Source organism: Gymnoscopelus microlampas (assembly GCF_963454915.1).
Source record: "Gymnoscopelus microlampas genome assembly, chromosome: 11".
Classification (NCBI taxonomy): domain Eukaryota; kingdom Metazoa; phylum Chordata; class Actinopteri; order Myctophiformes; family Myctophidae; genus Gymnoscopelus; species Gymnoscopelus microlampas.
Window position 1 is genome coordinate 44,740,519 of NC_139948.1, and position 14,259 is coordinate 44,754,777.

Below are 14,259 nucleotides of genomic sequence, written 5' to 3' on the forward strand. Positions count from 1 at the left end.
GACCCATAAAAATTGGTCCACGACCCAAACATGGGTCCCGACCCACTATTTGGGAACCACTGCCCTGGAAGCCACAAACACAATGGACATGTACAGGTCTACATGTCTCTCACAAGAACAATGGAATAAGATAACCATGGGGGACCAAGTATGCGACATTTTGTGTCTTCGGGGGCACGGTGGCGCAGTCGGTACCGCTGTCGCCTCACAGCTAGAAGGTCCTGGGTTCGATTCCCGCAGGGGACGCTGTGGGTGCTGGGGGCGTGTTCTCTCCTCCGCGTCATCAGTGCCCACACCCTAGGTGGGGTTGGCGAGAGGGCCTTTCTGTGTGGAGTTTGCATGTTCTCCCCGTGTCTCCTAGGGTAGGTACCCTCACAAAAAACATGCAGTAATCCTGGTCACTATACTGCCTCCCCCTGGCCAGCTGGGGCGCCTGATGGAGGGGAAGGGAACTGGTTGGAATAACGTGTTCCTTCCACACGCTACGTCCAACCAGGGAAACTCTCCCCTGTCAGGTGACAAGAAGGTCAGTTGGCTCTCATGCATTGAAGGAGGCATGAGCTCGGCCCTGGCCTCCCTAGGTTGGCAGAGGGAAGGTAGTGCCCAGGATTACACGCTTAGGCATTGGCACCAGGGTGAAAAAGTAGGGGTTACAAAATCGTGGGATAAAAATGTAGAGAAAAAAAACAAAACAAAAAAAAAACATGGGGGACCAAGTATGCGACATTTTGTGAACGCTGTCCAGTAGTTACTTACGTGATAGGAGGCCCGTGGATGGCCGTCATGGCCGGTGAGAAGGTTCTGTACAGGGAGTGGTTGAAGACTGGAGAGCGGATGTTGGCCATCACAGCATCCAGGAGAGGCTGACACAGGTACTGCTGCTTGGTGGGCACTGGGGGAGGAGGGGGGGTGGGCTGGAGAACACAAAAACACTGAGTTGGATTTGATTTAGCTAAAAGATAGACTAGCAAAATCACAACATAACAGTTTTTTTGAAAAAAAAATCTATTAATTAATTTCTAGATCTTTCAAAAATAGCAGATCTACAAGCTCACAGCGCTGCACTCGGTGCCGCACTGTGAGCTTGTATATCTGCTATTTTTGAATAGCCAAAGAAATCTAAAGTGACACAGATGCGTTCCAGGTCTTAATGGGTTAAAGTGTAATTAAACACTCCTCCTACATGGAGCCATTTTAATTAGCTATATGAGTAATACAATGTTGACAAAGCAAAACGTACATATCAATTATCGTATGCCAGTATGATACTCATGTAGAATAATGTCCTTTGTGTACTCTATAGTAGTTTGTCAATTTCACCAAACACCGCAGTAATCATACACACAATAAAACAGACACATTATATTATATTAATAATCATCTTCAACTAAGGCAATGGATCCAATCCAGTCGCGAATCTGCCACCAACCAGCTGTCATATAGGTCTTATCTTTTTATTCATTTGGTGAATATCAGATACAACCGAAGCAAACGTCATCTCACCACGGCCATGTCGTTCTTCAGTTTCTCCAGAGCTATCTCACACTTCTGGAGGGTCTTCAGAGGACATCTACAGGTTAGGGAGAAGATCGTTAATGCAGATCTGAGAGGATGCATTCATGTCATGACAAAACATGCATGCAGCAGTGAGTCGGGGTGCTACATTTTGAGAAAGAAGAAAGAGGACGAAAATTAAAGATATGAAAAAATAAATGAGGACACATGAAGGTCAGCAGAACAGACCATAATCGTCCTAATTTATATTAAAATTGGCTTAAAGCAGTAGTTCACCCCAAAGAATTACTTATTTTCTATCAATTACACACCCGATGAAGCTCTGCATTCATGAAGATATTTTTGTTTTTATCGCATTCCTAAGCCAATAATTTGGTGACCGGCGGTTTCTCCGGTAGGAGACTCAAATTGTCTCCATTGAGTGAATTACTCCTTTAAGCCCATTTTAATGTAGGATAGGATGATTATGGTCTGTTCTGCTGACAGACCTTCATATGTTCCAATTTATTTCTTCATATTTTTCATTTTCTTCCTCTTCCTTCTACCGGTCCTCCCTTAAAGGGAGGTGACATCACACTCACTCATGTCAGCATGACTCAGCCATAACCATATTATATAGTTCCCAATGCAGCTACGCCCAAATATGGAGTGTGTCGTCTAACCTCAATGTGTCGTCATGGCATAAAAGGGACAGGGATTGACAGATGCAGAGATCTCCATAAATGGGCATATCAGTAGGATTGGCGGTGCGACGTAGCTGTGAGGGCTGCGTAGCGTAACGTGAGGGCCCAAAACTTCTAGTATATTAGCATTGGCCTAAAACTCAGCTCTAACATCGGCAAGGAGTCGAGGCAGTGCAGTGCCCATCACTGAGTTGATCGGATATGCAGTTGTCCAGAACCGCCGATCCGCCCATATATGAATATCCAGTTGTCAAGAATCGCAGATACAACCAATATGCCCATATATGGGAATACTAATATACAGGGTATGGGCAATGGGCATATTACTAATGACATCAGGGATCTCCATATATGGGTATAAAAGGGACACAGACAGACGGGTACAAAGAGAAGTCTAACGCGCTTCAGCCAAGGGGCAAGGCTGAGATATTTACTATGAGGCCAACCCGGATGTTTAGTAAATGTCCAGCGAGAGGCGCTGTTTCACCCGTGCCGACCTGTGAGTTCAGAAAGAATTTATTTTAACGCAAGCCGATGGGTTTTTACCAACTTTCAGACTCGATTTTCTTACTGTAATAAAAATTGTCATAAATTCTATATGCTTCCAGTCGCTAGTTTAAAGTCTCCTTTCAATCATCAGGATATGCGTTTTGCTAAATTATGGTTCTATTTATTATAAAATTGACGATAAAGTAGGCTATTCTCTAGGAGGGGCGGGATGATTTGATTGACACGCTACACAACCAATAGCATTCATTCCCCGCCCCCCGCTCTTGATTGACAAGTTACCCAACCAATAATGGTCTGAACTCATTCTGACGCGTAGTGAAAGATGGCGGAGCCACAGTCTGCAGCAAAGGATTCATTTTCGGTCTGTAGAAAGCAGCGGAGGGGGTTTGTCCATCTCATTTATACAGTCTATGGCTTCAGCCGACGGTCAGTTGACGGTATAAGGGCTTGTTGGTGCTCAACAGGGATAACTTGAATAAAGTCAGCTTCTAATGGCCTAAGTAAGTTTTGTAAGTGTTTCAGAAAAAATTTAAAGCTGATCCAAAACAAAATTATAGGATATTTCTTAATCATTTCACCCAAAACGTTAATAACAAATTATGACTATTAACATAAAGACAACACTGTCTGTCAGTTATGTAACATAAGATTTAAATAGGTTTGAAATAGGATTAAACCTGATTTAGGCCAAATGATTTACTGATTTACTCCAGACTTCGGCCATGTGTTTGGCCTAAGTCACAAAAACATGTGACTTAGGCAAAACAAGAAGCCTATTTTAGCCCAAGTCACAGTAGGGAGATAGGCCATTATACTAAAAGGGGAAGGAACAGCATGATCCTTTTCAATTAGAAGATTTTACCAGAGGTGGCCAGTGTCATGAGGTGACTTGGGCAAAAATATACATTTCCTCAGAAAATGAAGTAGGCCATTAGTTTAAGAAGGTGACGCTAAGAGAGAATAATACCTGGACACTGCAGGAGAGACTAACCAAATAAAGTACTGGAGCACTCGACTGGTCTGCACATATTTATTCTTTTGCAGGGGTGACAGCGGTCTGACAAAGCCCCCCGACACCATGACTCAAGACATATCGGTCGGATTGGTGGCACAACGTAGGTGCAAACGTCTAGTTATTTAAAGCTTCTTTAAGTAAAAAAATACATACATAAATCCTTGAAAATCATGCGTCTCTAATCCAGACTTCGAGATGGTCTTGAAGGTTCTAGGTCTTGGATATAGTGGGATATTCAGGCTAACGCTGATAGGATCTGATCTCATGGCGTGACTGCAACCCTTTATATAATAATAATGCTTGGCTGGATGCTCGTGACGTCTCCCTGATGTCACGATGAGTCAGCTATACCCATACATGGAGTTTCACATAAGCATGATGTCAGCACTAGAGATCTCCACCACCCGCTCCATATATGGAGCTTTGGATCAACCACACTCAAGTATGGAGTTGCTCATGATGTCAGGACAGCAGTGATGGCAACCATAGCTACTCAAACTTCATTTCCGGTGATAAGTGATGAGACCTTTTACGGGGGCCAGTTGCAAATTGCAGCCATCTGTAGGTGCTCTTTTTAGAGTGGTTTTGAATGAGGGTAAGGACTCAGAGTCACCCTTTTTTATGACTGTTAATAGGGCATTCCACATTCGTGCTTATTGGACTTTCACCTACCTAAAATAATACATTAAAGATTGCAAATGTGGCTTGTCCTCAGTTGTTGCCTGTAATAACTGTCAACTGAAGAACTCACATTATATATATATACCCAATAGTTTGCCTGTGACAACAGTCTATTCAGAAATTCTATATTAACACATTGGCTGCCAAGAACGCAGATCTGCGTTCATTTGCGCAAAAGCCCGTTCGCTGCCATTGACGCAGATCTGCGTTCTTTCAAAAAAAAAATGTTTTCAAAATAAAAGTTTTTTTTTTTTCTTTTTTTTTAAAACACAAAGACCAAGGAGATATGATTTACCGAAGGTTTAGACTCCCATCCACTTCCTTGTACCTTAAAAATGATGTATCTCGGCTCCTAAGTGCTTTTTTTTTCTCATTGAAAAAGTCTGGCAGCCTACTGTAGGAAAAAATTAAAAAAGCTGGCAGCCAATGAGTTAAAAAAAATGGAGGTATCAATAAACAAACAAACTAGTGAAACTTTGCAGTAGCCATTTACAGAACCGTTTACAGTAAAACATTTTCATGCACAGTGGGCTCAATTTTCGATAATTAAAAAGATCTGTCTGGATTGTCTGAAGATGCTATGTAGCAAAAATACACCTTCTATCCAAGAGCTGTAACCTCTATTTACCACTGCCAAAAGTCTGATAAAAGATCAGGAAACGCCCTCTAGGTGTCAGTGTTGGCCCATTTAATATTGCTCATTGCAGCTTTGTACATAAAGCCACATATTGCCTAACCTCGGTCCCAGCCTCACTCATCTGCGAAAAGAAGAGCCTGGTCACGACCTAAAGCAGCGAGTGTCTAGGAAGTCCTGAGTGGACAGGATTTCCGTTTCCCCCGGAAACTATATTTTTTGACCAATCACAACACTCGTTTCATTCACGGAGAATGTTAACAGATTTGTAAAGCATCAACGTCATTTCCTTGGGCTGTACTTCCGCCAAATTCAACCATTTCCGGTTGTCAACTTCCTAGACAACCAACATCCCAGGTCTTGCCCAGGGTGGCTATCCACCATCATTAGATTAGGTCACTTTAGACTTGTTTAACCCATTGAGACCTGGAACGCATCTGTGTCACTTTTAGATTTCTTTAGGCTATTCAAAAATAGCAGATATACGAGCTCATAGCGCGGCGAGTGCCGCGCTATGAGCTTGTAGATCTGCTATTTTTGAAAAATTCTTGCACCACGTGCCTTGAGCACGCCCAGTCGCACGGACAGACACAAAGAAATCCAGAAGTGCACAACGCACGTCCCTAATCAAGATTCCATTCACATTTCTCCGTAATACACACAAGTATGTTAATAAATACCTAGCGTCAGTTATGTTATTTCACCGGCCAGTCAAAGGATACAATTTGAAACGCAAGTGAGGGGTTTTGGCTGAACGAACCATACTCGCTAGTATGCGAGTCCCCCTCTCTCAAACCTGGTGATTAATCATTAATAGAAAATAACAACCAGCACTCTCAGTATATGATGCAGTTTACGGGTGCACGGCTCACGAAGATTCACAGTAAATAAAGCAATAGCCGGCACTCCGAAGTCCTTCTGGTACTTTTAATTCATATGCAGCACGGACAACACAGCACACATGGACGTGTTTCGGCGTCAAACGCGTCCGTGTGTGCTGTGTTGTCCGTGCTGCATATGGATTAATCATTAACCCACAGGATTTAACACATTCACTGCCTGAATTATTTTCACTGCCTATTATTATTCATGCCAGAGATTTTTCAATGAAAAAAAAAAAGTACTCAGGAGCCGAGATACCACATTTTTAAGTTTTAAGTCAACAAGGAAGTGGATAGGAGTCTAGATCTTCGAAAAATCATATCTCCTTGGTCTTTGGGTCAATTTTCTTTTTTTTAACTATTTGTTAATATTGTCTATTTAAAAAATTGTCTTATTAAAAAAGACAATTGCCTACATCTTTACACTGATGGGATGCATTTGTGCCCAAATAGAAAGTGTTTCTGACACGCAGCGAAATACCTTTTTTTTTTGCTGCTGAGCAGACGGGCCTGAGCGGAGCGTGGAGCGACCGTTGCGCAAATCAAGGTGAGCGACGGAGTGGGGAGGGGAGTCAACATGAGCGAATAGCGACATTTCCCCCCCGCTCAGCTCCGCTCACATGCTCTGTTTTTTATAGTCTTAACCCATTAAGACCTGGAACTGTGTCATTTTTAGATTTGAGCTAAAAAGCATTATTTTACACTTTGGGCTATCTTAACTCAAATCTTTGCTTCTGGGGGTCCCTGGAACAAAATATTTTGATGGGGGTCCGTGGCCAAATACATATCATGTTGGGGGTCCTTCACATGAAAAAGTTTAAGCACCACTGATATAGAAACATACGTTTTTCAGAATACTGTTGAGATTTAGGAGACATGTAGAATCGGCTTCAGGTCTCAATGGGTTAAAATAACATACCACCCATTTCTAAGTTAAAGCTCAACATCTACCAGAAATGTGAGGTTAAAAAAAGCTGAAAGACTTCAAATGCATGCTGTGTTTACCGTGTGTTAGGGTCTGTAAGGATGTTCAAAAGACTCTTCATCTTGCTCAGGTCTTTCTTCCTGTCTGTTAACACGCAAAAGACTTTAGTTAGTAAACTAGTTAGAAATCTGTGAAAAACAGGGGAACTTTTAACCACAGATGTGTCACACAGGAAAAAGTTCCTAACACAACGAACACATAATACCTTTTCATGAGTCATAACTTAAGCCCTTCTGCGTTTTAGGAAAAAAAACATGAACGCAGACCTAACACTGCAGGGATTCATGAGTTTTCTTTTGTGTGCGGTGTGTGTGTGTGTGTGTGTGTGTGTGTGTGTGTGTGTGTGTGTGTGTGGAAAATGTAATTTGAGACATCATTTGATATCCTCCGTCTACACAGTTAATTTAACTCTGAGAGAGTACCAATGGAACCAAGGGTCCATTTTGTTCCTTTTGTACACTCCCAGTGTTAAACCAAGACTCCTGTTTGTTGCATGGTGGCAGCGGTGGCCTAGTGGTTAGAGGGGCGGCCTTGATACCGGAAGGTCCCTAGTTCGATTCCCCAATTCATCACATCGATCATGAATCACCGCTGAATAGCCCTTGAGCAAGGCTTCCATGCAGGGTCCGGCTGGAAACAAGCTTCGTGCTTAGTCCGACACCCTGGGTAAACAACAAACTTTGCTTTGCTTTGCTTTGCAGTGTACCTTCATTCTTGTCTATCTTGTTGATCATCCTCCGCAGGGGTTCGATGTACTTGGACAGCTGTTTGAGTTTCTCCATGTACTGCTGGTCTTCCTGAGACGTGGGCCCAGCAGGACTCATCACTGAGCTGGGGTTCCCTACACAACCAAACACAAACACAACACGGGTTCCAATAATGTGCTGTAAGTTTAGTTCAACAAAATGCAAGTTAAGTTCTACATTGTGTAGAGCAGTGGTTCTCAAACCTTTTCATGCCAAGGAAGGACCCCCACATTGACAATACGGTATATTTGACCACGCAGACCCCTACCCCCCATCTGAAAACACTTTCAAGATTTTTCAGAAATGTTCAAAAATGGCAGATGTACTAGCTACGAGCTTGTAAATCTGGTATTTTTAAATAGCCACGGTAACATATTTAGCTGGGGGCCCCCTGGAACCCCTCCAAGGACCCCTAGGGGTCCCCGGACCCCAATTTGAGAACCACTAGTGTAAAGTTTGCAAAAAGCACACACACACACACACACACACACACACACACACACACACACACACACATACACACACACACACACATACACACACACACACACACACACACACACACACACACACACAGTATATAAAGTACACAGACTTGTTTAAAGGGATTGTAGGGAACATTAAGCCTAAATGTAAAAAATATATATATATATATATTTTGCATTTTTTCCCCTCTATCAGCCACTATATAATGATGCTGGGGTGTTTTCCTCCATTGAAACACAGTCCTCCTTCTGAAATCTGTATTTTCCCTAATGTTTATGTGTTCTATGTTTACTACCGGGACGTAAATTAACGCACGCATGTGCGCGTCCGTGCGCGTCCGTGTCCGTATGAACGTTTTACTTTCGGTTTTAAAACGCTCTCAAACTTCGTTTTTGAGGCACAGAATTTACTTTTAAGATAGCGTGTGGGTAGAATGTAGTTGTTTAACTTCATTTATGTGGTCAATTTATCATGAAAGAGCCTATTTAAAAATAAAAATTCAGAGAACCGTAGGGGTGGGCATTTCCTCGAATTGTATCCGCATAGAGCCACTTATTTTGGGCAAGGCCATTTTGGAACTCCCTTAACTCTATGGAGGTCCCGCCTGCGTCACCCCCTGGTGGTCGGGGAAAAGAACTGCTGGAGTGGCTGTGTTTGTTTAGTTCCTAACTCCCTTCAACCCCTTTAACAACAGAAAGAAAGTACAACCGTCTCTGCACTGTTGTACTTTATGACGTACGTATGAGGAGAGAAAGGATTCAAATAGAGCAGTGGTCCTCAAACTTTTTCATGTCAAGGACCCCCAAAATTGACACTTATTAGCCCGCGGACCCCCATTTGAAAAAATATGCCAGGGACCCCCAAAAGAGACGGCTCTAGCAGTGATTCTCAACTATTTTAATTTAAGGACCCCCCCCCCCCCCAGTTTGACATGCATTAGGGCTACGGACCCCCATTTAATGGCATTTCTATCTCTGGGACCCCAATTCATATTGTAAAATCAATGTTAATGTAACTCTGAGAGTGTACAAATGGAACCAAATGGACCCGTTAGGGTCCATTTGGTTCCATTTGTGATATCAGTTGTGATTCCAGCAGTGATATCAGTCTGGACTGGCCATGCCGGGCTATAGTCATGTAGGACGAAGTGAACCAAGATGAGTCCACACAGTCCACACGGCCTTCTGTTTCCGTGAGACCCCAGTAACCAGGAAATAATAAGATGAGCACAGAGAAGGGACGGGAATACTGGAGTAAAGAAAGTAGACAGTGATCAGACCTGGGGTGTTGAGAGGTCCTGGCGAGGGAACCCCGTAGTTCTGCGGCGTGCGGGCAGTGGCAGGACTCGGGCAGGGCTGGGGAGACGGGCTGGGCTGGAACCCCCCTGGGGAAGGCGTCGGGCCAGAACTGAGGGCAAAAAAAAAACTCAGAAAATTGTTAACCCATTAAGAAAACAGTTTTAGGAAAAAAATCTTACATTTTCTTCAAGATTTTTCAAAAATAGCAGATCTACAAGTTCATAGCGCGGCACTCGGTGCCACGCTATGAGCTTGTATATCTGCTATTTTTGAATAGCCAAAGAAATCTAAAGTGACACAGATGCGTTCCAGGTCTTATACTAGGGATGGGTCAGAATAATCGAATGTTCTAATAATTGTTTTTTGAGGATAAAAACGATTATTGGGTGTAAATATGTATTCTCTTCAGCATTAGCATAGTCATGTTAGGCAAATGTACAAGGCTAGTTGGCTTGGCTATACAAAGAACAAATTCATGAGGATACCACCAGAATAAATTCACTGTTGAAGCTTTTGTTTTCTTAATGGTTTAGTCACAATAATGTAAACGATGCACATGCTACGGTCTTTGTTTATTTCTGTAAACCAGTTTAAAGCAATGCTGTTATTGTAACCTAGGATGGACATTTTTGAATATGTGTTTTTAATAGCAGTAGTATTATCGACTTTGATTTTGGTCAGTCATGCACATCCCTATTAACTCATTGAGTGCCAGAATTGCCAGAATTATTTCAGAATGATGTTGTCCCAGTGCCAGCGTTTTTTTCACAGAAAACAAAAAGTGCTTAGGAAGTGAGATACAGCCCTTTTCAGTTCTAAGTTAAACAAGGAGTGGATGGAGCTGCAAATCTTCAGATGATGATATCTTGGGTTCTGAACATGTTTTAAAAAAAAAGAGAAAAAAAAGTTTTGTTTTTTTTACTATTTTTCCAAAAACACGTCAAACACGTCATTGGCACGTTGAGCCATAGCGGTAAAAACACGTGAAACACGTTAATGGCACTCAATGAGTTAAATACAAGCATTACACACTGACCACTGGATATTGCACTTAACATGTGGGACTAATATTGCAAATTATTTACAAAAAGTATAAAGTTACTTATAAAGAAAAAAGATATTGAACAAGTAACTCTTAACTTTGCATTTCCAAATAAAAGGTACAAACAAACAAGTGAATATTTATCGTTGAACATTTATTGAAAAAAGAAAAGTCTAAAACCCAACTAGCAGGCCTGAGCCTGGAGGCCAGTTAGATTCATTCTGAAATCGTCCTATGTTGCCATCTTGGCCAAAGGAACAAGAGGATATTCGACGGGTTGTTTCAACACCAGCTCCTACCACACCCACTAACAACATTCCAACCAAAACACAACTGGTACACCGCCCTTCTCCGGCCACATAAACGCCAAAAATCTGTTGCCACACCCCGTGTGCTTTGTGCCCCACAGTAGGGCCCTAAGAGTCCAACAACCCTGCTTGCTGCCCCTAGAGAGTTACGTCTCTCTTCCAATACAGGTTAAGGTTCACAAGTTTAGTGGCTTCGCGCCGCGCTGTGAGCTTGTATATCTGCTATTTTCCCTACTTCTTAAACTTTAAAAAAATATATATTTATGGTAATTCAATTTTTTCATTTTATTTATGAAATACCTTTGAAAAATGTTGGAACTGTTTTTTTTTCAAACCCATCCTATTAGAAGCAGTAGCAGCCATTGAACAGCGCCCGGGGAGCAGTTAGGGGTTCAGTGGCTTGCTCAAGGACAGGAGGAGGAGCAGGGATCAAACCGGGAGTTTTCAGATTCCCAGGCGACCGCTCGTGTTCATCACTTTAACTTTAGATTCACCAATAGTTACCATAATTGCTTCCTTGTGCCTTTTATGCCCATATATGGAGGTCGCTGATGTCATCAGTATATGCCACTGGCTGCTAAGAGTGGGGTCTACTGTGGTCCACTAAAACTACTGGCTCACGAGATCTTCGAGAAGAGCAACGAGGCTTGGCGTGCCTTGTGATTTGGTGACGGGAGAGGAAAGGACACGTGTGGACCCCGAAGGCAGAACAGCTGATCATGTGGCGTGTACAATTGAGACGTGTAGTGTCACCACTCCATATGAGGTGGCTGTAATCGATGAGATTCAGATGATCAGGGACTCCTCCAGAGGTTGTGCCTGGACGAGAGCGCTGCTTGTGTGCAGAGGAGATCCATGTGTGTGGGGAACCTGCTGCCATTAACTTTCTCAGGGAGCTGATGTTCTCCACAGGGGAGGAGAAGGAGGTTAATACCTACAAGCGTTTAACGCCATTCTCAATCTTGGACCATGCTGTGGAATCACTAGACAGACAACCTCAGACAAGGAGACTGTATCGTCTGCTTCAGTAAAAATGACATCTATTCAATCAGTAGACATATAGAGGTCCGAGGGCTAGAATGTGCTGTAATCTATGGAAGCCTACCACCAGGCACAAAGCTGTCCCAGGCCAAGAAGTTCAATGACCCTGATGACCCGTGCAAGATCCTGGTTGCAACAGATGCCATTGGCATGGGCCTCAACCGGAGTATAAAGCGGGAGAAAAGCATATGGAAACAATCAGCACGTCACAGGCCCTGCAGATCGCTGGACGTGCAGGCAGGATCTCATCCATATTTAAAGGAGAGGTAACAACAATGGACAGAGATGATCTGCCCCTCCTGAAGAAAATCCTCAGCCACACAGTGGACCCCATAGAGACTGCAAGTCTCCATCCTACTGCTTAACAAATAGGGTTGTTTGCCCATCATCTGCCTGATGCAACACTCTCCAACCTTATAGACATATTTGTCAGCCTCTCTCAGGTGGATGGTCTCTATTTTGTGTGTAACATTGACGATTTTAAGTTTCTGGTGATTGATTTAGCAGATTTAGTGACCTGATTTAGTGACCTGAGGTCACGCTATGCGTTTTGTACCGCGCCCATCGACAAGAAACAACCCTTTGTATGCACGTCTTTCCTGAAATTCGCCCGTCAGTTCAGTCGAGATGATATTTGACTGGGTCTGTCGACATATCAGCTGGCCTACTGTATGTCTCCGCCCCAAGACATCAAAGACCCAGTCCACCTAGAGGCTGTTCATGATATACTGGACGTTTACCTCTGGATGAGCTATCGTTTCATGGACATGTTTCCGGACACCGCCTTGGTTCGGGAGATCCAACGAGAACTTGATGTCATCATCCAACAGGGTGTCCGTAACATCACACGCCTCATCAGAGCCAACGAAGTAGTGCTGCACAATTAAACGCAAAAAGATCGTGATCTCGATTCAGACACCTATGCAATCTCATTTCTAAATGATGGCGATTTTTAAAAAATATATATATATATAAATGTAATATATTTTTATATTTAAAAGAGAATCGTGATCTCAATTCTTATGGAGGAAAATCGTGATTCACATTTGAGCAAGAATTGTGCAGCACTACACCGAAGCGTCCGCCACTGAGCCAGCACAGGCGCGCAGACACAGCAGAGCGCCACCTGGCAGCAAGCACTCGGCTAACAGGGGCCAAACGGTACATGGAGCAGAGGGACTGTCAGTTCTCTCGCCAGTTGCCTGGTGAAGGACAGACTGTTGACCTCTGATTTGTTAAGACGACCATGAGGTTGCAATAATAAAAGGGAAGAAGAAAAAGTAGTGACAATGCACATTGTCATTGGACTGTCCCATGAGAGGAGGAATAGAATTTTGTAACGGTTGTTATCCAGTGGTTCCAAAAGCCTATTGAACAAAATGTGTCCCATATTGTATTCACATTGAAAACCATGAGTTTTATGGGCCTTATGGGAATGACACTATCTCAGCAATTACAGGATCATATCAACAAGTGCTGTCAGTTTTCCTCTATTATACCATTCACATTTTGATGCTTTATTATTTTTAATATTCAAATTCATACAGTACTAATGAATACATAATATAAATAATAAATATATAAAATATCTTATAGTTATACAAAAATAAACACCCACGTACACAAATGCTATAATAACAGGCTAAGCAAAATAGTGAAACCAACTATATTAGTTAAGGGTTTTGGCTTCAATATAGGTTCATTTTCGGGTTTTTTGATAAGAGGAGTGTAATATTAGGCTACAACTTCTTCCCGCGATTCCGAGAAGGACGCACCTCGTCGAGTAGCCTGGCCAGTGGTCATCGACGTTGGCCCTGCAGTTTGTCCTCTTACAACAGTAAGTTGATTAAACTGCACTGATTTATCAGTGTGTTTTGGATGTTGGTGAGTGGAAATACCACTTCATTATCACTGGTTTTATGCGTTTGTGTCGGAACCTCCAGGCAAAGTCCACGTTAGGCACTGATTATTTTCATGACATGGCAGGAAATATAAACTCTAGCTGGTTTGCGTCGCTTTGTAAGCAGCTGTGCTTTACCGACTTTAAATTTCTCTCTTGTGCGGGTGTGTAGTTTTAGATGGATGTCACTGTAATATTATAGCTAGATCCATCCATCATTCCGCAGCCCTATGTACCTTTGATAACGAGAACGGGGTCTCTCCATCCACAGTACCCAGGGCTGTTGATAGCCAGAGGTCCACGTCGTAGCCTCAGCGACAACGTAAACAATGTTACATTAATGATGAATTTCCCTCAGTTGTCATAATTATGAAACTTAACTCTTTCAACTAAGTGAAGTTTATGGGGGGAAAGGGAGAAGTCTTGCCTGCTGCACTGAACCAACGTGGTCTGTCACAGTCTCAGCGTAAACAGACACACACACAGGAAGTGAGTCATCATTAGATTCATTACTCAGTACATTTATGGAGGAAC

The 14,259-nt window shown here is 42.8% G+C and overlaps 1 protein-coding gene and 1 pseudogene across 5 annotated transcripts in view; one reads left to right on the plus strand and one right to left on the minus strand.

The window, feature by feature from the left end:
* med15 (mediator complex subunit 15) overlaps positions 1-14,259 on the minus strand; it is a 31,487-nt gene that overhangs the window by 3,288 nt on the left and 13,940 nt on the right. For all 4 annotated transcript variants that reach the window (XM_084072596.1, XM_084072598.1, XM_084072597.1 and 1 more), the window contains 5 exons: positions 9,416-9,543; positions 7,611-7,745; positions 6,925-6,988; positions 1,504-1,570; positions 757-914 (listed from right to left, as the gene is read on the minus strand). In XM_084072596.1, coding sequence (XP_083928722.1) covers positions 757-914; positions 1,504-1,570; positions 6,925-6,988; positions 7,611-7,745; positions 9,416-9,543 — 552 coding nt within the window. The remainder of the gene's footprint in view (positions 1-756; positions 915-1,503; positions 1,571-6,924; positions 6,989-7,610; positions 7,746-9,415; positions 9,544-14,259) is intronic.
* On the plus strand, positions 9,989-12,712 carry LOC311055728 (ATP-dependent RNA helicase SUPV3L1, mitochondrial-like; annotated as a pseudogene). The gene has a single exon. The product of its transcript is annotated as an ATP-dependent RNA helicase SUPV3L1, mitochondrial-like (transcript).